General features: G+C 38.4%; 1 protein-coding gene across 2 annotated transcripts in view; it reads right to left on the bottom strand.

The window, feature by feature from the left end:
- Positions 1-454: 454 nt before the first annotated feature.
- LOC116843372 overlaps positions 455-26,107 on the bottom strand; it is an 86,983-nt gene continuing 61,330 nt past the window's right edge. For both annotated transcript variants that reach the window (XR_004377875.1, XM_032813754.1), the window contains one exon: positions 455-1,619. Coding sequence is in view for 1 of the 2 variants with exons in the window: in XM_032813754.1 (XP_032669645.1) it covers positions 1,616-1,619 (4 nt within the window). In the remaining variant the exon portion in view is untranslated. The remainder of the gene's footprint in view (positions 1,620-26,107) is intronic.

Below are 26,107 nucleotides of genomic sequence, written 5' to 3'. Positions count from 1 at the left end.
TCTCTCTCTCTCTCTCTCTCTCTCTCTCTCTCTCTCTCTCTCTCTCTCTCTCTCTCTCTGTCCCTTTATCTCTCTCTCTCCCGCTCTCGCCGGCTCACCCTTTATTCGACGTGCACGTGTACGCCCGTCATGGTCTCGATCGCGATGTGGTCTTGGAGGCAACGGTGCGTGTTAATACGCACTCATATATTGATACATTGAAACTAGACACCCGCGTAATAAGCACCAGTCCGGAAGTCAATTCTCATTTTGCACAGTTAACATTAGCGCGTACGACACGCCACACACAGAAAAATGTCATTGCCCAAAAAAGCGATTATTCAGATTATATTCCTTCTTTTAAATAACGGCTACTTTCAAAGAATATTTTCAATAGTTTTAATATTTATTCATCAGACATTTTACAAAAACTCATTATTACGTATTTATTATTACTATTAAAAGAAAAATTTTTTTTCTTTACAAGAGTATTATAAGAAAAGTTCATATTTTATTCAAGAAAAATTGTGCTTTGACTTTTATACAGTGAACAAACCTAAATTTTTGTTTTTATTTAACATTCTTGGTTGAAATGCTAAACTTCCTAGGATTTAAAGTGTATTTTGAGTAAACTTAATAGGCTTGTGATAAATTTATGATAGATTTGCAGATAGGTAAACGTATAAAATACATAATATTTATTTAAAGGCAGTATGCATTCTTCTATGTGCATATACGTATCTGTTTATATCACGAGATACACATATATTTACAGATAATACATCGCATACGATGCAACAGTCATCATCCACCTCTTCGTTCTGAAACTATTTCCAGCACTAGGAGACAACTGTGTGTCGTGTTTGCTTTAATTATTTCCAATGTACCAGTCGCAATGCACTGTCTGTCGAATGTTTAAACACGCGGGTAAATGATGTTAGAATGAGCAGAAGTTCCGACGATGCTCCTTGGTCCCCAAGAAATAAATTAAAGCCAGTAGCGAGAACAAAATTTATGTTGGAAATAGAAACAGCTCTTTTATGGAAAAATGAAAACAAGATGGAAAACTCGACCCAGTAGACCGTATCAATATCGTACGAGAATTACGGTCCAGTAAATCCTCATAACACTGTTGTATCTACAACGACTATCCAAACTGTGAGCACAAAAGAAGAATATTCACGCGAGAAACGTGGCTATACGCGTTGAAAGAAGAAAAAAAAAGGTTAATGATTCAACGCGTCGTTATTCTCGGTTCGATCGAACTGCTGTTGTTGCTACTGCTGTCAGACATCTCGATGAATGCGAGAAGGCGATGCCCGGACGGAAATGAAATCGTCATCGAGTTCATTCTCGAATTGGCCGTACGACAAATTTGTATTAATGACCAGGCATGTTTCGTTTCTACTTTCCCGCATACTCATCCTCGGGCACAATGCTGACGTAACAGTTGCGATCGGTCCCAGACAGCTCCCGCGGATCCAGAGAGTTTCTCTTATTGTCGGCTTCAAATTGGTCGGACATCATATGTCGCCGCCCGGGCGACATTTGGACCTCTGTCATGCAGATCCGCTGACAATCGATGGCATACGGACACGATCCGATACGACACGTCCGATCATATAGCGCCATTCGTCTATCTATAATCAAATCGTAAAAAATGTCACACACCAGATGGAAAATCTTTTAGAGAAATATCAGGACACGGGGGTGGAATATTAATCGCGAGGCTTTTCAGGCGACTCTGTCGCGTAAACGCGCGTATTATTCTGTTTCTTTATTGTTGGAAAACGTACCGCACTGTGAAGGCGAGGCAAGTTAGCTCTCCTCATTAACGTTTAGGCTTCTCATTAACGTTTAAATTGGACTTTCAGTCGCGCCCTCAGCTTAATAACGTCATAATACAACAATAGAACAATGAGGTATTCAGGGTTTTAATTCCTTCAAGTAATCAACATTGCTTCTTAGTAGCATTATATTACCGTCGGAAAACGTTACCCAACGCGAATTGTGGCCGCTGGAGCAAACAAACAAGCTGGCCGCGGGAGGAAACAAACAAGAGCGTAACAATTGTCCTGCAATTGATATATATAGCTCGCGAAACTTTTGCGACATGCCAGCAGCTCCGGTGAGGATCCACAGCAATGCGATTTTGTTTTACGCGCTGTCGCGTAACGAGAAACACAACGACACGCCGTAAAATCTACTAAAACAAAATTCCGCGATGGTACCGCGGGATATCGGGGTTAACGGCGCGTGATAAAAACAGCCATCCTTGAATATTCGACCATTATTCCCCGTGGGACGCTACTCCAGCTAATAACCACCCCCGTACGCGCGCGCGCGCGCGTATCACACATACATGCATGTGTACGTCCACCAAACGGGAACACACACACACACACGTAGGCCGTACGCGGCATTACAAGCGATGCAGTCACGTAGAGGCGCATCTCTACGAGGTACAAGCACATGCACGCGTAGCATTGTGCGTGATCAGCCGCACTCGATGGCCGCGCGGCCCACGGTGCACGCGTCTTCGGCTTTGATGCACAATCAAGTGTCCCTCATTATTGTCGGCGGTTATTTGCCCGGCGAAGTAGTCAATGAGAAGTGATTTAGTAAACAAGTAGCATATTGCCGATGGCAGCCCGCTCAGCCATATGATTTAATGTTTTGTGGAATACGCGCGCACGATAGCCGGGCAGCTCTCGGGGAATCGATCTTCGCCCGACCCGGGGATCTCTCCCCTTTCGCCGGTGGGAAAGCCGGCTTGCCGACAGCGAGCTCTTCGATTTAAGAGTCCGTCGCGGGCGAGATGCGGGCGATGCCTCGTTAAATGTCATGCACGTACCTCGAGCTGCGACTCGCTAATCGACTAATTTGGGTCGTGCCGTGTTCGTTGGGGAGGTGGGAAAGCCGCGACAGAATTAACACATAAAGCAGGCGAAATTATCCTCGAGTGAGGGACATATAATGACGGTAAAAAATTGCGAAATTATCACAATATGAGATTACTGCATAAATGCGTCTTGATCAAAGTTGTCGTAGTACATTGAGATTGTTTTGATTATGCGAGACGTAGTTTCTAACTATGAAACATGCAATCTCTAATTAAAGAGAAATGTATTTCTCGCTTGGACAAAATTACTCGGGAAAAAGTTACGAGCGTGAATTGGAGCGTACAAGAAGTGAAATAAATTTTCCTCGCCGCAAAGGACGCTTCGCAAAAGCAAAAAAAGTTATGACTGATGACGATCAAACGGAATATTCTTTAATTAAGCCACTCGATCATTACTTGCTCTCATCGCGCGACTTTAATTAAATGTACACTTACGATCTGCCAACGATTATCTTGCGGCTCATAGCAGCACATTGTCCTCGTTTAATTAAATTAGATTAAACTACCGTGTTTTCATAAATTCCCCCTGCGCTTTCGTGACTCGACGCAGCCCTGCCTCGTAGCTCCTTTACGTACGTCCAAAGTTATATTGCAAAAAGAGTGATCCGTCGAGAACGCCTCAAACTTGAAACTCCACGATGTCGATAAATTACTCGGCCGTAACTCTAGCAAAGTCTATCAAACTCATGGTAGGAGAACGCGAATGAGACTCAGACGAGCTATCGAACTCGTCGAAACAGTATCTTCGGTGGCCGATCATTAAGTATTCCATTAATCGGCTCGACACTTTTCTCTGCCTCTCTTCGGGATCTCGTTTAAGCGTTTCCTTTTCTTGAACGACGACTTCTACGTAAGGTCGGCTGTTTTGCTAGCCAGTTCTCGTCGCCAATCCGCGTTTCGTACATTCGACTCTCGACGAACCTTTGCATCTCATTAGTCTTGCATAGAGAAAGAGCTTCACGCAGGGCTAACAACCCTAACACCGATTCTCAACTTAACATCAAGGCATCATAACGTTCCGATCTTAGGGCTATGGTACACAGAAAAACTTAAGCAGTAAAACGTATACAGTAAGCAAATTGACCAATCACAGTCGCTGATTTTTCTTACGGTTCAAGAATCAATGACTGTGGTTGGTCAATTTGCTTACTACTTACGTCTTATTGCTTAAGTTTTTCTGTGTGCCACGGCCCTTACTCTGCGCGATCCTGCCGTATTATCGTCTGCTACAAACTCGAAACTCGTGAACCAATCCCGACGAAGGGTCGCGCGCTGTAAAAAACCACGATCGCGTGTCTGGAAACTTAATAGGCCGTCGTAAAGGCTGGTTTCACGGAGTGCCGAAGAAAAGGCGCGAAGAGATGTAGAGGGAAATAGTATTCGCCGGCGGTTACAAAGTGAACATCACAAACGCGTCGTGTCGGCGCGTGTACATCTGGATGAGTTTCCAGTAATACGGCTAACCCGGCAATTTTCCAGGACGTTGACTCGCGTCTACGACCCCCGCACCGAAAAAGTCGCAGGAAGTCGGGTCAGTTTAACGCCTGTACCACCTCGACAAGGCGGTCTGGAACGCCTTCGCGTTCAGACACCCGGGGATATATTTTCGCACCGTCCTCTCTCGCTCTCTCCCTCTCTCTCTCTCTCCCTCTCTCTTCTCGGGGGTCTTTTCCGATGTAGCACGCTTCGAAGACATATGTCGTCCTTTTGTTGCGCGCTCGCCCTCGCAAGTTTCTCCTCTCGTCCTCCGCGCGACCCCTCCGACGCTTTTTTTCCGTCCATTCTTTGAGCCGGCTCTTTATCTCTCGCTTGGACGCTACCGGCGCCCTGCGCAAAGGGGACTACTGGCGCGTGGTCAATTTTATTAATGGCCCACACCCGTGTCACAGTGGACTTCAATTCGGAGGATTACTCGTACACGTACCTCCATCGCGCCGAATAAAGAAACAAGATGGACGTGACATAGCGATTAGATACCTAAGCGGATACCTAAGCGTTTAGTAGGATACGAGGGTAACTTAACGTTCTTTAAATAATACAAATTTAAAGCTCTCGGATGTGTGTAGCCAAGCAAGATAACGGGAACGACGACTAATGAGAGTCTGAGCTGCAATTGCTATTAGGTATGGCAATAATTGCGCTACGAACGAACAGATAACAGTTACCAGGAATTTGCCCGACGGTCCTGAACAGGTTAATCCCAATTAGTTACCTGGTTTACATAAAATGATGTTATCGTACCCCGATAAGTCATGCAACACAACGTACAATAAGGACCTTATTAAGGTCTCTCTCGCCGAGGAACTCTTAATTGATTAGAAGCGAAGAAATGCATTCTTCAAATTCCTGCAAAATATATCAAAATAAAAAAATGTATCAAAAATAAAATTTGAAATCAATTAAGCGCATTTTTAAAATACTCCCATCATTTTCCTTTCGCTTTAACGATCAAGAAATAACTGTTAAATTAACGTAATATGCAACTTTCATTTTTAATCTACTCATTTTCTTATTATCTTGTCACGCCAGATAAAAAAATCAATTTCAAATATCATTTTTTGGATATATTTTCTTTTTAATATCGACGTATGTTGCGGGAATTTTTGACATGCATTTTCTCGCTTCGCATCAATCAAAATGGCCGTGTCGAGGAGCCAAGAGCCTTAACAATAAGAATTATCAATAACTAGTATTTTATTAACAATTACGATCCGATAACATTATTTTGTACTAATCAAATAACTGATTGAAATCAACCTGAGCAGGTCCATAAAATAAATTTTTAGTAGTAGAAATAATGCCTTAGATTTGTCACACTGGAGCCTTCTTCTTTATTTGAATCAATTTAAAGATTGTTATCATGCTATATTGTTATATTGTTAACTATATAGATTGGTGATTAATAGTAAAATATTAGACTTTTTTTATTACAAATATCACTTGAATCCGCGAAACGTGTGCGTCTATTGATAAAATTGCGCATGGCATAAACTCAAAAGAGACGCGACTGTTGCATTTCCTGAGGGAAAAACAAAATAAATGCGGAAAGCAAATAGTGGGAAGTGTGCACACGTTAAGATAAATAACAATTTCGCAAAACAATGGAATGACAAGACTGAAAAATACGACGAATTGTTTGTATTTTTAAATAACACGTGCGGAAACATTAATGGCTATAGCCGACAATGGTATTTGCAGTAATTCCCGAGCAGTCCTTTCCATTCAGCAATGCGCAATCCGATGTAGCACGGCGAATCCGATGGAAAATGCAACGGCGCAACAACATACAAATCCACATAGTTGATAAGTTCGCCGATAACCCGCGTTTAATCCGACCATGTGCTCAGGAAAAAGGGTTCGTTAATTAGATTCGCAATATGCAGCGCGACAAGCGGTCTAATTGATTTCGTCTCTGCGGAAACGAGAAAAACGGTTGAGGGAGAGAGAGGGCGAAAAATGAAGAGGAGAGAGGAAAAGAGAGAAAGGAAAAAAAGAGAGAAACTGATTCAGCTAAAAGAATTCGCTGCTTTATTCCCGCTTGGCCGATTTCCGTTTTCTATCTGACATGGCTTCTCTTTTCTTTTTCTCGCGTTTTTCCTCAAATCGACCGTCGTCGTTCAGAATTTCCTGTCTCGACAATCCGTAAAAGTAAGCAAAAATTTATTGCGCGCGTTTTCCATCAACACGTGCACACGTTGACACGCAGGTGCACGATTGGCTGTGTATGCATATGCATGCGCTCTTGCAAATCAGTGGCAGGAATGCAAGCGCGGCCGGCGCTTCACTTTTCGCCCCGAGGATATCCGAATCGCATGACCTCTTGTGAACGCGATTCTAACGCGTGCTTTTTTTTTCTCGCGTTCATTTTACTTTGTAGTTATTACTCGTCAACTAGTTGTGTCTTCGATACAATGTCGATGAAACGAATAGTATCGTCGATACAAAAATAATAATTTCCGTTGTACAAAGCATTGTTGATAGTTCTGCGTTTATTTATTTAGTTAGATTGTGCTACAGAGAACAATCTTTTCCCGAAAAAGAAGAGTGTACATTCTTTTGTTTTAGCTCTTTCGACACCAATTTTGTTATTCAAAAGTACTTTTTTTTTCCTTTTACTTCATTAAATCTATTAATGTAATGTAGTTTTAGCAAAAGAAATTATTATAAAGAAAAGTTTATGTTTGGCAAAGAGTCGGGATACTGATGTCTCACTAGAGTTTTTGGGAAAGCATATTTGTCCCAACGGTAATAAGTAGTGATAGTTCTGGACACCAAAAAACTGTTTATTTAATTGATATTGATTCAAGTTATTATCAATGGCGGGGAAAATGTATAACCTGGGCCATATATGTCCCGTTGATAACGAAAGGGTTAATTATCACCTAGGTTTTTTTACCTCTCCAACGCAAATACTTAAAATTTGTAAATCTAGGCTGTTTCAAAAGCATGTTTTCGAAACAGCTAAAGCTATTCACAAGCTGTGCTATTAGTAACGGCACAGATAGGAGATAATTGACCAGTTTGCTTTACCACACCTCTACAAGGGATCTTGATAAGGAAGTGGTCGAAGGGACAGCTGACACTCTCTCTGTCAGCCCAATCGTGTCTTCACATATATTGATCTGGCCACTTTACGTTCGATATGTAGGTCAAGATTACCACCGAACAATTGTTCGAACTTTGAGGGCATGCGAGCGTCCCGAGTTTAGCGTGAAATAATAATTCGCATGAAAATAATCTCGAAATTCGTCTCAAGCAAATCTAGATTCACTCTCTGATGGCTCTTCCATTCATTCGTTCAAATATCCTAACAAATATTCTCTGAAGGAATTTTTACCAGGCTGTACAAAACTGCAAGAGTTGTAATTAGTATACAAGTCAACGAGACTGAAATAAAGGAAAAAGAAATATATGTCGTTAAGAAGTTTGCTTTGCTCAAGAAATGTTCCACCACTCGACACGACCGTATTTTATTTATACGATTTTTCCGCGACCGTCCTTCTATTAAAACAGCACCTTGCGTCGTGAAAGGAACAACGAGAGAAATAACATTGCAAAATCTTTTTTACAGTTTCCAATATAAACGAGATCCTCTACGTGTACCGTTACGTAGCACAATTTGCAAGCGAGCCAAACGAGTATGGTTTCCGCGGCGATTTCCCCGCCAATTGTAGTAGTCCCGTACCGCCAAATTTCGACACTACGTGTCACATGGCTTCCACCAGAAATGGGGTTAATTAAACAAATAATCTCGTCGGTTTCGGTGACTTTTCCGAGAGCATGACGGAAAAAAGTTCTACTTTTCACGAGAATATGTTCGGAATATTTTCGAGAAGCAGATTGCTCCAGAATCGACGGAGTGCGGGAGACACGATTGTGCCGCACAAAGCGAAACTGGGAAGCGGAGAGAACTAATTATTCCACAGCGATTTCACGTCGAGGGTGATCGTCATTTTTCTCAACCTTTCCCCTTTAAAATCATCCATCAGCATTAACGCGCATGCAACTCGCGACTCGTACGCTGAGCCGCAAATGACAGCGCGTGCTTCCCGCCGCGATCCACGTTAAGACTATTAACGTCGCTTATTTCGGATTCTCTGGATCTTGCCACGCGGCAAATCCGCAGTGGAGCTTTCATTTCGCGCACCCACGCAGATGTTGAACGCGTGGGCCGATTCTGCTCCTCGTCGGGCGATATAAAGCGATATTTATGGGCGCGAACGAGCATTGAATTTCTCACTAATCGCGTTATTAGATCACATGCCGTTTGATTCGGCCGCGAGCAATCCGCGTCACTGGCGACGCGGCTCGGAAACTGTTTTCCCCGTGACAGACGGATATTCGATGTAGAAAAGTGGAGGATGTGTCGCTCTATCGCGCGCTTGTAATTAGGTTAAACTGCAGCGGACATTTACATGCGCTCGGGCGCACGTGTGCCCGGTCATGACGACGGTGCGACGGTCTCGAGAAAAAATCAACCGGGAATCAACCGTGACAGGTACTACGGTATCGTTTACCGCGTGATATAATTGTTGGCACGTGTAAACGTATGAATTCGCCACGTTATTTGTGCGACAATGCGCGCCCCGCGACACCGCAAAATAATCGTTGATTGATGTCATTAAAGCGGAGCTGTTTGCGAAGGATACGTAGTAATATTACAGCGTGTGTTTATATGTTCGTTTGAGTGACAGGCGCTGGTTCTTTTGTCTCCTTTATAAACAAGCGAGAGCCAACGGATAATTCTAACAAACAAAATAACGTAACGTGACGTATTGATTATTTCGGGCGAACTAATAATAATCGTGCGAGCGATTTGAAAATGCTCTGTCAACTACTCGGTAATTGTCTGTAATTGCGGTCTGATAAATACGTAAATAATTCAGTTGAAAGGCACACGATCAATTCCTTCGCCAACATATGTACAATCGTGAGTTCTATTGGGAGACAACGTGTATGATCATAAGCACGTGTTCTTAAACAACACCATAGTTTTTTCATTAGGTAGTTCGAGAAAAATCGAGATTCTTCCTAATGAATCAAACTCGGAATTATACAATATTGCTTTGTTATTTTTGTTTAAAATCGTATAAGCAGAGATGCATTTTTCTTCGAAATTTCAGGCTGCTCTCTTGCTGAATTGTCGAAATTGTTGAAATTGTTGTATTTGTTTAAAAATATATAAATGAATAAATATATATATATATATATATAAATGTTTATATACACATATTTTCCATAATTTAACTTTTTTGGATCAAAAGCGCTTGTTTTAATTTTTCTACAAAATCAGTTTTACATTATGATAAAAGTGAACAATATTTGAAAATGGCAGATTGAAAAAAATGATTTAAAAAAATTTTTTACATAAAACTTTCTAAAAACATAGCTTTTACGATCTACGTTGGCACGATATTTTTTCTTCATTCCCATTCGCTACACACTCGGTACAGTTTAATCATTCAAAATACGGAGCAATCTGTATTTACCGTCTTAGCTAGTTATAACGGCAGAAAAATACTGTTGCTATGAGATAGGATTTTAATCCGTTTCGCATTATGCTTCTGTCAGTCCGACTGAAAACTTCAGCTTCATCGATCTTTTGTTCCAAAAGTTATTTATTCTAGCAGTCGATCTAAATTTTAGCTTTGCGTTGTCAAAGTTTATGCAAAGTTAAAACCCGCTGTTGCCGAGTATCAAATTCGCGTGACTGTAATCTCGAGAATCGCCGCGAAAGTTTCACTCCGTCGTGACAAATTGTCGTTGCGCATGAATCGCGAAAAAATGAACTTTTTCTCAATACGTGCCAAAACGTCTGTACATTGTTTTCTTTCCATTTCCCTCCTTCCTTCGCTCCCTCCCTCCCATCCCCCCTCTCTCTCTCTCTCTCTACTTTCTTTCTCTTTTTCTATCCCTTTATCTCTATCCGTAGCCATCATTTTTCTCACGAATGCTTCCGGCCACAACAAAAAACCATGAATATCCTGCGTCAAAATGGAAAACTGCCGTAAAAAAAGACGATCGCGCGTGTATTACATTCCGCAATCCGTGCCCGTTCATGTAAAACTGGAATAAAGTGCCGCGTAACTAAGAAACTGCTTTCACTTGGAGATGAGCCGCGAGCATTTTTAATAGTAAAACTGAAACAACAAAGTTTCACTCTGCGCTATTCAGAAATCTTTTATCCTGCGGACAGTCACAGATTTTGCATCGTTCAAATAGAAAAAAAATATTTGTTAATAATTCAAATGAGATTAGATCATAACATAGTTTTTTTCCTAGATTAATCTCAAGATATAATGCACCTGCTATATCCTTATAATTTCAATAAAGGATAAAACATGCAATATATCTTTTTTATGACATCAACCGAAAAAAAGGATATTACTTTGATATTTTACTCATATATTCAATTTTATTAAACTTACGCAAAATCTTGTTAAAATTAGATATTATTCTCCTAAATTTATTTCGCTAAAATATCTTGAATATCAATATTAAACAATTTGCTAATAACATTGTTACAAAGAAAGATTGATTCAAACTCAACTTCATCTCAGACGCGACTAAAGGCTTGCAAAAGTTCGTCAAACTTGTAGCCACATATCTTTTATTAGTAACAAGACAACATATTCAATCAAAGTATACATGTTATTGTTGTTCACTAATTTCTAGTGCCTTTTAATTAATTGTCTAATCATTTTAGATCTGTAAAATAACTCAACTCTTAGACCAGTGATGATTCAACGAACTTCTACTATAATTTTAAACCTTATATGCAGAATTGAACAGATCCCTCGTAAACTCATACTTACGTTCTAGAAAGACACGGTCATAAAAGAAACTTTACAAACCGATATCTTCGACCATAATCACGAAAATTGTCGGTTGAATTGTCTCGTGACACAGAAACACGTAGGAATACGCGCGCATTGCTATCTGTGAGCATGCCAAATCCTCCACGAGGATTTTAGCTTTAAGAAACTCGTGCTTCCACGTGTGAAAAATTACGATTTATTCCTATCGAGACGAGATATCAGAAATCTTTTCAGCCTGGCAATCACCTCTGCTGTACATATTCTCCTAGTATTTTCCTGCTTTCCTTTTTTCCTCCTTCTCTCTGACCTAAGAAAGAGAACCTAATATTCGATGATAGCTATCCTCAACTGTGAGAAGGAGAGAGAAAGAGAAAGGGGAAGAGGGAGAAAGAGGGAGAAAGCGGAATCAATAAAGCCACGGCAAGTTTCGCAGCGGCTGCTTCTCCTTCATGCTCACCCTCGCTTTCACCTTTCCCTCGTTTAAATAATGACGATTTTTATGAGAAAAAATAATGACGATTTTTAAATAATAATTTTTATGAGAAAAAATGAACTTGAACCTATTTTAATAGATTTTCGTACATGCAACAATTCAATTCTCCATACAATATTTATCGAGTCATGAATGTACAATTACTTATAATTTGCGTAACTGAATCACTCCAAATAAATTTACTATTTATTATTTTTTTCTGGGAAAATATTTCACTTTGGTATAAAATTTCTCTCAGTCAAATCTTTCTGCAATACAAACGAATTTTAAAGAAATAAATAAGTAAAAAAAATAATTTTTTTAACATTATTCGCGTTTTCAGGGTTGTTTAAACCTACCCTAATACTATTTTTTTCTAAAATGCAGACAATTAAACAAAAATAAATGATTTTATGTATATTTTATTTACTAACATCGAGAATTTTGTGAACAAATTGCTCTGAAATATTTGTTTGAAATGTGATGTACTGCTAAGAACATCCGGCTAACGAAATACAGGTTTTCTCGCAATCGGTTAACAATGCGTTGAGATTGTTTTCTCAATTGTTCGACAAATTGTCGCATATATATATGTGATAGCTTAAAGAATCATTCGTGAATCTTTATCGCTAAAATGGTCAATTAGGATTCATCGCATTTAAAGCCGTAACCTGGAACCCGAGCCGTGTTTGGAAACAAATAGGATACGAAGATAGAGAGACAGTCTGGGTCGTCGTCACCGCAAACGGGATGCTGCGGGCTGATGACCGGAAACTAAAAACGGCATCGCACCGCGGATCAATGCTCCCGTCTGGTTCGTGTAAATCCGTGTAGAACCCGCCGATCTGCCCGTTTCGCCGTTTGTTTATATTTTGCAGACTTTTAATCAATTAGTGCCGGTCGGTTTTATCTTCTCAGCAATAATCACCTCAAGCACGGATTCTTCTCAATCACTTTGTCTCTTGATTGACTTATTTTGAACATCTTTCCTCACGCGATTCAGCCATAAAGGACTGCTTGATACACCGTCACGAAAATAGAACGCGCTCGCAAAAAATAATACAATTGCAACAATCCTATTGTTATCCCTTCGCGGCCAAGCGAAAATGTTCTCTCCTCTTCACTTCTATCTGTCTGGACTCGCGTTTTCGGTATATGAGCTCACAGAGCAGCCAACATGGCCGCTTTAATACACTAATGCGATTCAACGGAAAGTTGGCCACTGTGCCGTCATGGCAGTGCGATGGCGACCGACATTACAATTCCGTCACGCTTAAAACGCGACAATAGAGGGGAAATGTTGCGGTCTTAAGCCAAACCCCATGTGAAGATTCCATCCGGCACAGAATCCGGTTCTGCGGGTCGTATCGGCTACCGGATATGCGAATGTTTGACGGTAGGCGTGGTGCTGTGCGCAAATCGTCTTTCGATGTATGCCTGAATGATTTCGAATGGGAGAAACCAGACGAAAGAGAGACTCGCCATGAAAACAAGGGTTCGTGGTATATAAAAAGCGCCCGAGTTATGATCCCCGGCCGCGAGATACTCATTCCGCTTTCAATGCACCTCGCTAATTTATGATCTGTCAAAAGTAATCGGAATCAAAAAGTGCAAATTCGAACGCATTATATATTTCAACCATGAATGAATAAAATGTGTCCAATTAGCCGTTTATTGATTAATTGATAAACATATATTAATATATAAATTATTTTGTCGCGCGCGCAATTAATTATATTCGCGTATTTTGTGGAAATTCGTTCAAATAATCCTGGCGGGAGGGTTGGTGAAACGTCGCGACGCTTCGTAATTGTCTCACTTCTTTCACCCATGTGCTGGAAACATCTCTCTGTATGTGAATTAACAGCACCGGATGTTCGTATCCCACAGTAAACAACACAAATCTCCAAAAGAGCAGAAACTCAATTTTCCATTAGTCCGAAAAGTTCTCTGCAACGTCCAGATGCACGTATACACAAATACAAATAATTGAGTGCACTCTGTTTCTCTCTCTCTCTCTCTCTCTCTCTCTCTCTCTCTCTGTTTTCTTTCTGCTCTTTTCTCGTTTTAACTCAGTTTGTTTGCCCGGAGTCATCCCAAGCGACACCTGTTTGAAATGATATAATTAATGCAGATGCTGCTTTCACATCTTCAAGCGGAAACTCCTCCGTCGTCGCACGGTCTTTAATCGCGCGAATCTCTATACACAGGCAAATAAACGAGTGGAGACAAGCCGTGCCGTGTCTTCGCGGATTTAATTTCACGCACCGAATTTGAAGTCGCATACAACTCAAGACGCAGCTCACACGGGTTCACACCAAGTGATCTTAATAATGTTTAAAACGTCATCTCTTATCAAGTGAACATTTACGCGTTACAACGAGCTATATTAACACGAATTTTAGAATACAACATAATTGAGAAAGATATCCAATGAAAGCAAGTCGCAGCTGTTGATGCGAATATTTAATCTATGAGAAGATAATAATTTAATATTTATTTATGATGTATGATTTATTTTTATATTAGCTGTAAAAATTTTCATCAACTTTTTATCAGAACAGCTTCGAATTGTTAGTTCCCTATAGCAAAAAAATTATCGAGTGTAAAGGATTAATTAATACCCGCTTTATTCCATTCCCAAAATATTCAATTACACACTTTATTTGTGATTTTCTCTATGATGTTATTAACTTTAAATGTTATGAAAAGTGTCAAAGCTTCGGTAGCCAAATTGGTACGGCGTAATAATATTTTAATGAAGCAAAACTTTAAAATTAATTAATAAGTAATTAATTTTACTCATTTTAAGTAAATAAATAATTAATAATAAATAAATAATAAAAATAAGTAAATAAATAATTAATGAATAAGTAAATTAATAAGTTAAGGGTCGATCTCTGACGTAGAAGGTCGATTCACCGTGTAAATTTTACGGTCGGGGAAAAACATTTGTACATTGATATTATACTGAGAGAAATTATTCAATAAAAAATTAACAAACGAATATTTCCGATCAAAATGCCGATGAATTTTTGTATTTAATCAGAAAATATCCGATAAGAAATACCAATTCATAATTTTTGGTTTATCTGATAAAATATCACTATGATCAAAAGTATGCGATTCAATTTAATCGGATATCCTGACTGGATATAAAAATCGGAAATCTTGATCGAAAATATTCATTTGTTAATTTTTTATGGAATAATTTCTCTTAGTGTGTTAGGGACGACATTATATTATTCTTTTACAAATTAAATTTTTATTCGCACGAACAACTACGACTGGCTCTGATTGGCCATCTTTTTCACTTGTGCTTCCGCGTTACCTTCTCCTGCGGCAAGGAGATCCTCCGTGGTATCGAATCGACAGACGTCTTATCTCTACCCAGCTTGCTCTTAATCTGCCCCAATCGTCTCACATTTAATTCAGCTCCAAGTGCCTCTTCCTCTCTTTATCCGGCTCCCTCTCGTTTCCTTTCCTTCAAAAGGCAAGAGTTACCTAAGAAAGGAGGTAACGCTGTCGCGTCCTCTGGCAACCGCGAACAATACGCGGCATCGTGTTCCTCACGGCACAATCGGTATCGAGAATCGACGGTATTGTCGGCGCTTCAAGGTTTACCCATCAGCCATAGTGTATCCTTTCATGGCCGATCGATCGGATCCTTCGACAGTATATTCACGAGCGGGAGCTCGCGAGGGGTCCATCTGTGCGATCTTCGCGGGCCCGAACCTCCAAATGGAAGTGTCGGTCGACGTGAGGGATGAATCTCTTCTGCCGATGACTTAATTCGTTTTGACGTCGCAGTTTAACCTTCCCGATCCGCGCCCTTCTCCCTATCCCTCCACCCTTCTTTATCGTACGACAAACGGTTCTTTCTCTCTATCGCTCTTTGTTATTTAGTAGCTGAATTAGAACGCTGTGCACTTGGAGCAGATGTTAGATCTCGCGATAACTTCCTCCCAATGTAACTGGCCCTGTCGTACTCGCAGAGACGTATGAATATGAATGTATCATTTGACGGTGTTCAGCCGTAAAAAAATAAGATAAAAAAATTGAGATTTTAACAATTATACGGACTGATAAGACGTGGCAAAATGTATGCGCGAAAGGCAAAAGTACCAATTCCCAGACACGTACACTATGAGAAAGAAAAATCCACAAGCCAGTCGAAAATTAACTAACAGATATCCCGTTCAAGCATCCGATCGTTTTTGAAGCCATCCGATTAAGTTTTCGATCAAGTTGATATGCATTTATTAATTTTTTATCGGATCATGAACTTTTTTTTAGTGTATTTAATCTTGAATATTTTCATTGTTTAAATATGAACTCTTAAACTTTCTTTAAAATATAAAGAGATATGGGGGAGACCGGGACTAGTTGGTTAACAGGGGTAAGTTGGCAAAATCAATTATTTTTACTGTTTTTTTTAACAGATTTTAAAATCAAATAAGCAAAGACTTCAAAGTCATCTTTGATATTTAAAAATCTTACTCGCCTGATTCTATAACTTATTAGAAAACAGCAGAAATAATCGGTTTTGCCAATTTACTCTGATAGTCAAATAGCCCCAGTCCTTTTTATACATATATTAAATATATATTAATATAGAATATGTGTATATTAAATATATATTAATATATACACATATTCTATATTAATACAGAGTTCCGCATCGTTAGATTCTAAATCGATTTCCGGCTGATGCAATATTTTTTGCAATTTTAAAAATGAATCAAACAAATGCACAATTAAATTAGAAGAAAATGGAGATAATTAAAAAATAATAATCGGGATTCAAGGTCGGTTTGATATAAAAGGTATATTCATCATATTCGTTAAAAAACATTTCGGCGCGTATGTCTGACATTGCCAATATATCATTATCTTCCTATTCTAATAATTATTCACACTAACATTCAACGCATGCGGAGTTTCTATGTGACTCATTGTTCTCTCTTAATATGATTGAATACTATTTTACCTCTTATACATATGTATATAGTTTATTTTTTAAATATACATACAAAGTGTGGCTATTAAATAACGAGACTGATGCTGTAAAACATTTTATTTTGATTTCATACATTTTTACTTATTATCACCTTCAATATACACCCCTCCTCTATCTCTACAACGCTCCATGCGAATCTTCCATTGTTCGAAGCAGTGCTGGAAGTCTTCTTCTGTCAGCTCCTTCAGGACGCGTGCCGCTTTCTCTTTCACAGCTTCAACGGACTCAAATCTTGTTCCTTTTAAGGCAGATTTCATCTTAGGAAACAGATAGAAGTCGCACGGCGCAAGATCTGGCGAATAAGGCGGATGGTCTAACACTGGGATGCTGAACTTGGCTAGAAACCTCTTGACAGACAATGCGGAATGAGCCGGCGCATTGTCTTGGTGGAGAACCCATGACTTGTCCTTCCACAATTCGGATCGTTTCCACAATTCGTACAGTTTCAGCAATCGCACGAATACTTAACCGACGGTCAGATCGAATCAGATTACCGATTTTTTCGATATTGTCATCCGTTTTTGACGTGGAAGGGCGACCCGGGCGTAAATCATCTTGAACGTCTTCTCGGCCATCTTGAAAACGCTTAAACCACTCAAAAACACGTGCGCGCGATAAACATTCATTGCCATACACTTCTTTCAATAAATTATATGTTTCAGTAGCAGTTTTTCCAAGTTTCATGTGAAATTTCACAACAATTCGTTGCTCTACTGTTACACTTAACATTTTTCCGGTGAAACAAAAAAACAACTCTAATGCGAATGAAGGCTACGGCTATACTGATTTATTTACAGAGGCGAGAGGCACTGCATTCGAAAGAGAAGGCTTCACGATAACAGCTGTGGCTTGCTGGCGTTTGGCGCATGCGCACTTCTTCTGTAGTAGCGTCAGTCTCGTTATTTAATAACCACACCTCGTATTTATAAAGATGAAAATGTCCAGGATCAGGTACTTGTCTGGGCAATTACTTTTATCTGAAACCGATTTTCGACAAGTTTATCGAAGAACACACCGGAACTAAATTTGGCGACTCAATTCCACCCCCCTATAATTTGACCCAAGTTGGCTTCAGTGTCCAATATGTTGGTAATACGATCCGGCGGTGCGCTACGGCTCTCTAATCACGAAATCTAATGTATATAATATATAGATGCATAAATTGCAGAGAGAGAGAGAGAGAGAGAGAAAGAGAGAGAGAGAGTGAATTAGCTTATTGCGATAAAATCTAAAATATCGCGTTTGCACCCCTGTCGATAACGAGATAGAAATCATATAATAGTTACTAGTGACTCTCTGAACTGCCTAACATATGCGACGCATAATCCGATTCCCATATCACTAATGACATTTTAAAGTATATACTCCGTTTTCATGGCTCGCGCGCTCTAATATGTGTAATCGGGGATATAACACGACTTTAGAATATTGGCAAATTATTTTGAAGATTCCGAACATGTTATTGAGGAAGCAGAGTCGCATTAACTCAAATTGTGATCAGGAGACGGTGCTGAGCGCCATACACATACTTGACGTCATTGTCGAAAAAACATCTTTGAAAATACGAAAATTACTTTAAAAAATTGTAAAAAATTGTCGGGGAAGCAGAGAAACGTGTTGCCAAAATGTGTTCTAAACATTCATTTTGAAGAATGCTCCGTTTCAATTTCACACATACTTTTACCATGCAAAAGAGTTTGGCGCAGGTAGAAAGACATAATCTAGAAAAATTCGGTGTCATGATAGCGGCTGTTCCTTCGTTTTCGCCTTATATTGAAAAATGCTCCACTTCATTTTCACACATCTTTCGACTATGTCAAATAGTTTTTAATTCAGTGCAATCAATATGATGTAATCTTTACAGAAATATGATTTTGCCTGGAATTTTTCTTATACGTATATATATATATATATATATATATATATATATATATATATATATATATATATACAGAGTGGTCCACGTAAAATGTTACAAGTTAATAAACATATTTGTCCTATCAAAAAGTTGTTCCTGAGAAAGTTTCATATATTTGAAGGGCCTTTCTAACTACGTAAATAAAATATCCACTTCCGTCCCCTCTTGAAAAGGAGCGGGAGGTAACTTCAAAGTTTCAAATGGATTCAAATATTTGGATTCTACGGCAAAAGACAAGTAAACTTTGTCTGAAACATTTCTTTGGAAAATGCTCCTATCAAAAGTTATAAACATTTAAACTCTAATGTAGAGTACATTGAAATTAATGATAAATTAAATAAGATTCATAGTTTTTCTGTTTTGTTTTATTTTATTAAATGTTCCAACTGTTGACCATTAACATCTAAATACTTATTAATTCTTTTTACAAAACTTTGCCTAACTCTAAACAACATTTCTGGTGTCACTTTAGTGCAAGCTATACGTATTCTTCGTTTTAAGTATTCTTTCATCGTAGGTTGAGATGTGACTTTCTCTTTGATACACCCTCATAAAAAATAATCCAAAGTACTATATAAAAAAATCATAAATGAAATTGCTAAAAGTTTAAATATTTATAACTTTTGATAGGAGCATTTTCCAAAGAAATGTTTCAAACAAAGTTTACTTGTTTTTTCCTGTAGAATCCAAATATGTAACATTGTATAGGGGGTCCCATTTGAAACTTTGAAGTTCCCCCCGCCTCTCTTCAAGGGGGAACGGAAGTGGATTTTTACGTAGAAAGGCTCCTCGAATATGAAACTTTCTCATGAACAACTTTTTGATAGGACATATATGTGTAGAATTATTAGCTTGTAACACTTTATGTGGGTCACCCTGTATATACAGGATGTCTCACACTCTTCTCTGGGCATTTTGTGGGAACGTAGAATGGGTTGATGTTAACATAAAAGTCCTATACCGTTTTGCGATATTCGCAATAATTATCGAGATATTAATTGTAGAAAATTTGTAAATGATTATAATATGGTAAATGAGTTATAATAGCGATGACTGCCGTTGTGTATTTTAGGTCAAATTGAATAAAAAAGTCTTCTACCATTTTCCAAATAATCACATAGATTTTTAATTATTAATTAAAGAAGATTATTGCACGATTTTGCGTGATAATGCACTCATCTTCTTTAATGAATAATTAAAAATCTATATGATTATTTGCAAATTGGTAGAGGACTTTTTTGTCAATTTGAGCTAAAGTATAAGTACACGATGGCAGTCGTCGCTATTATAATTCATTTACCATATCCTGCATGATCATTCACAAATTTTCTACAATTAATATCTCGATAATTATTGCAAATATCGCAAAACGGTATAGGACTTTTATATTCACATCAACTCATTCTACGTCCCCACAAAATGCCCGGAGGAGAGTGTGAGACACCCTGTATATATATATACACACACACACACACAAGATGTTTCAGACCTCTATGATGACTTTTTGTGGAAACGTAGAATGGATTGAGGTGAGCAAAAAAGTTCTGTGCCGTTTTGCGATATTCGCAATAATAGTCGAGATATTAATTAAAAAAGATTGATGAATGATCACGCGCAACATGGTAGATGAGCTGCAGTGGCACCGTCTGCCGTTGTATACTTATACATTAAATCAAACTGAACAAAAAAGTCCTTTACCATTTTGTAAATGACCACATAGATTTTTAGATATTAATTAAAGAAAATTTATGCATTATGATATACAATCATATATGTAACAATGTTCTTTAATATTTAAAATCTATATGGTCATTTGCAAAATAATAGAGGACGTTTTTGTTCAGTTTGACTTAATATATAAGTATACAACGTCAAACGGCGCCACTGCAGCTCATTTACCATATCGCGCGTGATCATTCACCAATTTTTTAAATTAATATCTCGACCATTATTGCGAATATCGCAAAACGGCACAGGACTTCCTTGCTGACCTCAATCCGTTCTACGTTCTCACAAAAGGTCATCATGGAAGTCTGAGACACCCTGTATAGTACCGCGACATCGCGACAAACAATTGCGACGAAACAAAACAAAAAAAAATATATATATATACGCTGAATATTCTGATATTGTGAAGTGTACGAAAAAAAAATATAGCGCCCATTGGAAAAATATCCATGAACTAAATTCTACTCTACTTTATCAAAGTTGTCGGAAAACCTAATCGCACGTAGTCATAAATTTTTCTACAAATTTTTCGTATTTTTTTTTAGCAACTAAACTCAATTCTGAAAGTATAGTGATAGAATGATCGTTGAATTTTTCCTGATTGGAGCATCTACAGTTTTGAGTATGTACAACCTACGGAATTTTTGTATTAAATATTGTACTAACTGAAAACTCGAAAATTTAACTTTAAAAGGATTTTTTTGTTTTCGCCATATATTGAACAATGCCTCAATTTATTTTTGCATGTACTTTTGTTATGTAAAAGCATTTGTATTTCTGTGCAAGCAACAAGACGTAAACTTTGTAGAAAAAAGTCAATGTTGTATCAGTAAAGTTTTTATGTTCAGCATCTCCTTAATGGCATGAAAATAAATCAGCGGGTTGAAAAATTACTAAAATTACACATAAGTTAAAAGTGGAAAAGAAATTTTTTCAGATTGCTTTTTTCATCATGATACGCCCAAACTTTTGCCGATAATTGAAGTGTTCATCTTAGTCGCTGGCTGAATTAAAGTTCTTATCGTTTATCTCTGCGAAATTGACTCATTAAGTGAAGACGACATACAACCGCCATGAAGTTATTAATTCAACGCTCGACAGATATCTATTAATCTTAAGTGATTGCTATACTGATAATATCTGTTAAGTTATTAATGATTGTCTCCATAATATCGTATGCGAAATCTATTACACTGAGAGAAATTATTCGATAAAAAATTAACAAATAGATATTTCCAATCAAAATGCCGATGAATTTTTGTATCCGATCAAGAAACATTTAATAAAAAATATTAATTCATAATTTTTTTATCAATTTATCCGATAAAATGTCATTATGGTTATAAGTATTCGATTAAATTTAATCAGATATTCTGATCAGATATAAAAATTCATCGTATTTTTATCGGAAATATTTGTTTATTAATTTTTTTATCGGATAAAGTCTCTCAGTGCAATTGACATTCGAGCATTTATTTTGGCAATCGAGATGTAATTCTTTTTACGTGTCACATAAGTTATTCAAAATTTTCTTACAAAGTATATTAATTCACTTCACAAGACATTTTAATTTTACAAAATTTCTACTCTTCCCAAAGTTACACAATGAGCGTTTAAGTCTTGTTATCAAAAATATTTTTTTATCAAATTATTAATTACACTGTTACACGTCGAACAGGTTCGACGCGAAGCCCAGCAATATCCATTTCTTATAGCGTTGATCGTCATGTCACAATAAGGCTGCACGAACGATTAAAGTTCTGTCACAACTATCGCGCACGCGTTTCTGTTCTTGGACAATTAATGCCATCTCTTTTGAGGTTTCACCAGCGGCTTTGACGAGTCCTTTTCCTCGGTCGTACTCTCGTCACGTGACGAGAATAGAATTGCCCTGGGGACGGAAGGGAATCACCTAGTCGTCAAATGTCAGCCAGTGATGTACGGCCACTCGAATTACTCAAAAGAGAAATATGAATCTGGAAAAGAGGAGTGGTCGAAAGGTTTGCATAATTTCGTCGTTCGGATTGTGCTGCTCTTTCCTCCACACTACCACTCTTTTTCCTTCGTTAAACAGACGCCATTGTCCCGTTCGTCATTGCCATTGCCTGATGTTGCATATGTCGCACGAAGCGTCGTACCTTACAAGGGAACCCGGCAATCTCTGATCACCGATTTGAATAAAATTTTATGGGTGTGTAGTATGTACTCATACATTTACTTCTGTAAAGCCGTAGGACCCACTATTGAGACATTCTCGAGAAATATTTTTTTAAATATTTCGAAAAAAATTTTTGTCTCTATAGTACCGTTACGGAAAAGCAATCTTTCAACTAGCAGCGTAGTAGCATCTACGGTAAGACGTAGACTATTACGCTTCTAGATTGCAGATTCGATTCCCTGAATGATTTTTTTTTTTTTTTATTTAAATCTTATATATTTTTAAATTTGTATATAACACAATTTTCGACCGTTTTTAATTATTTTATATCAAATTTTTTAATAAGTAATTTGTATGTTAAATAAATATTTTTTTTAATCAAGAAATTTAAAAATGCTTATTTATTATTAATTAAATTAAAATTTCTCATGCACACAAAAAATATATTTCCAATAAGAATTTACAATGACTGTTTTAAGAACGTCAAAATTAAAGTTTTCATAAATCGTTATACCCACCACTCGGTCCCCGAGTGTAACGATTTTGGTCTTTTGTTCGGAACCTTAGCAGGTATACGAAACCGCTCGTCTAACGGATAAACCAGTAGTAGCAATACAGTCGTTCTTCGAGTTAGACGTGCTCCTTATAGTTTGCAGAAGATATTCGTGCTCTTTTACTTGCAATATGGAAATATTAAAAAATTTGATATAAAATAATTAAAAACGGTTTAAAATTGTGTTATATACAAATTTAAAAATATATAAGATTTAAAAAAAAAAATCATTCAGGGAATCGAACATGCAACCTAGAAGCGTAGTAGTCTATGTCTTAGACGCTACTACGCTGCTGGTTCAAAAATTGCTTTTCCGTAACGGTACTATAGGGACAAAAATTTTTCTCGAAATATTTAAAAAAATATTTCTCGAGAATGCCTCAATAGTGGGTCCTACGGCTTTACAGGAGTAAATGTAGGAGTGCATACTACACACCCATAAAATTTTATTCAAATCGGTGATCAGAGACTGCCGGGTTCCCCTTGTTAGTTAGTACGGACGTAAAGTTGAACTTCGCGGCTTTCGTATTTAAATAAGTGCTATAAATTGTTCTAAACGCGAGAGAAAATCGGAATCCGTCGTTAAACACGATTCCGTGTTATTCTCTCTTGCTCGCGCGAAGTCCAAATCAATCTCTGTCACGCCAATCTTTCCTCTTCATATATACCGAGTTTAAGGCCGATCCTCTTAGTCTCCCCCGCTATTGCAATTCCCAGTTTCACCAGTGTCTTAATAACGTCCGCTGGAGTAAAACCAAAGAAACAACCGTGAGAATCTCGCCTCCGTGTTGGAGCCCGAGATCTCCTTGCGACTGAAATTGCTATTGTCGCGACAAATCGTGACACGAGGTTTGATAGTATCTTCGAAATTCGAGGATACGCGAGGAAATTGCGACGACCATCGGTAATATCGTAGCGATACGCTGCGATGCACTGCGTTTCTAAAATTGCCGGCTTTATCGAGATGGGAAATGTTGGTTTCGAACACGCAAACAACATAAGGATACTTTGGTTGCTCTATATATCTCCAAGAATAAAAATACAAATCGAAAGTAAAATATGAAGGGATGCGTCGGAGCGCGAGAAAGAACTTCGTGATCAATAGAAGTCGATAGGAGGTCCGTCGAATTGACTCTGGAAAAACGTCCGCACAAGCCGCGTCCATACAGAGTTCACGGCTCATCATCGACCTGCCGCTACCACACAGTCTGGTTCAAAAGTTACTTTTGAATCAAAGCCAGTAGCCAATTTAAAGAGAAACAGCTACTCGTGACATCTCGATAACGTATTTCTTTTTTCTCATGAAAACTTAAAATGTCTCGAAAAGTTAGTCCATATTTAAAAAATATGAAGAAAATAAAACTATCCATCTTGGTTATCAAATGAGCTATTCGGAACAATAGGACGTTACTCGATTGAAATTTACCGAGATAGTCTGAAGCGTTAAAAATTGAAGCGCTGAAAGTTCTCACGCTGGAAGTTGCTTCCAAGTTCTATGAAGAATTCCTAGCCGAAATTAGACGTACGATTTATGATACACTCCGTTAAATTATTTCCCGCATATATTTTCGTTCAATATTTACCTACGCTGAGCTGTCTCTTTGTCGGTGGATGCTGAATTCTCTCGTCTGCGCGCCGAACTTGGGATCCTCGACTTCGCAAATCCGAGATGTCGCGTGTCGCGCAAACCACATGTCATCCCTATGCAGCTTTGTCTGTCGTATTCTCGACAAGTAACCGCAACCACGCCCACGCACACACGTTCGTCAATACCGGAATAAAAAGAATGTTTTCCCTCGCATCTCGCGTTCCACGTTCCTTGTTGCAGCGCGTATTCCGACGACAACTGCAACTGCTGACGAACTTCGGCGGTGGGAACTTTCGGCCCGACTCGGATTCGGCAAGGGGAGAGCCTCCCTTTATGCAAAGCTCTTCGCACGGATATTTCGCGAATATATTTCGCGACGACGCATTTACATTTAGATAGAATTCCATACTTTCGCGAACAACCGCGATCGTCACCGTCCATTTTCTCGTTTAGTAGGAGAAGAGAGATACAGAGAGAGAGAGAGAGAGAGAGAGAGAGAGAGCAGCATGTAAAGGATTTATTCAAGCATACCGTGTGCGCTTGACCAACGAGAGATTTGAAAACCTGTACATCTGAGAGACAACTGATACAGAGGAGATGCGGAATTAATGATTCTAATTACAAGAATCCTTCGTTTACACATGCATCCTACATGCAACCTACACATATCGTTTTGAATTCGCTCTGTGGAGTTTATTAACCCGAAAGCCGCATTGTTTGTTAATTTATTGGCGAGCCATCGCTGCCTGATCATTTTGTCTCTTGGCTGAATAGCGTCAGCATTGTTGGCTACTGTGTGAGAAGCTAATAGCAATCCGGGTAGCAGGCTGTGATAGAATCGTACGTGGACTAGGGAAACATTTCAAATTAATATGCGTGATAGTCCGCCGCCATTCATGGCGTCTGACGACCCATTCAACGTGAATAACACGCAGTCCCGTCGCTTTCATTGAAGGCTTTTATTAAAGGCCCGTCTCTTGCTCACGTTGCATTTTTTATTAGACTGTATTGTAACTTCCTAAATAAACAATTATACAAGCGATTATTTGTCAATTCATCCCTTGAGTTCGGTGTAACACGAACTGTGAAATTAGGGAAATTAATGGCATGGACTAATGCAAACTAATTGTAACTTTCCTTAAATTTCGCATTCGATATATCAGAACTAAATTCTATCCCACATTGGACATAAATACAACATCTCGACCATGTATTATTTATACAATAGCTTAAGTTGCCCGACGTCGTGCGGATTATCACAAAGTGTCAAGGGGATAAAATCAGAGGGAAGGGGTAGGATTTCATGGTGGATTATATTTTCCTGGCAGGATTGTAGAGAGTAACTATGCAAAATTTGGCCTAGATCGGTCTAAGGGTTTAGGAGTTAAACACATTTAGGATTAGGGAAACTCATATATTTGGTTATATATATATATATATATATATATATATATATATATATATATATATA

Source organism: Odontomachus brunneus, unplaced genomic scaffold, assembly GCF_010583005.1.
Source record: "Odontomachus brunneus isolate Ranch 3 - 2012 unplaced genomic scaffold, Obru_v1 Obru_scaffold_032, whole genome shotgun sequence".
NCBI classification, from domain to species: domain Eukaryota; kingdom Metazoa; phylum Arthropoda; class Insecta; order Hymenoptera; family Formicidae; genus Odontomachus; species Odontomachus brunneus.
The sequence above is the reverse complement of the archived record's forward strand: the minus strand, read 5'-3'. Positions and strand labels throughout refer to the sequence as shown.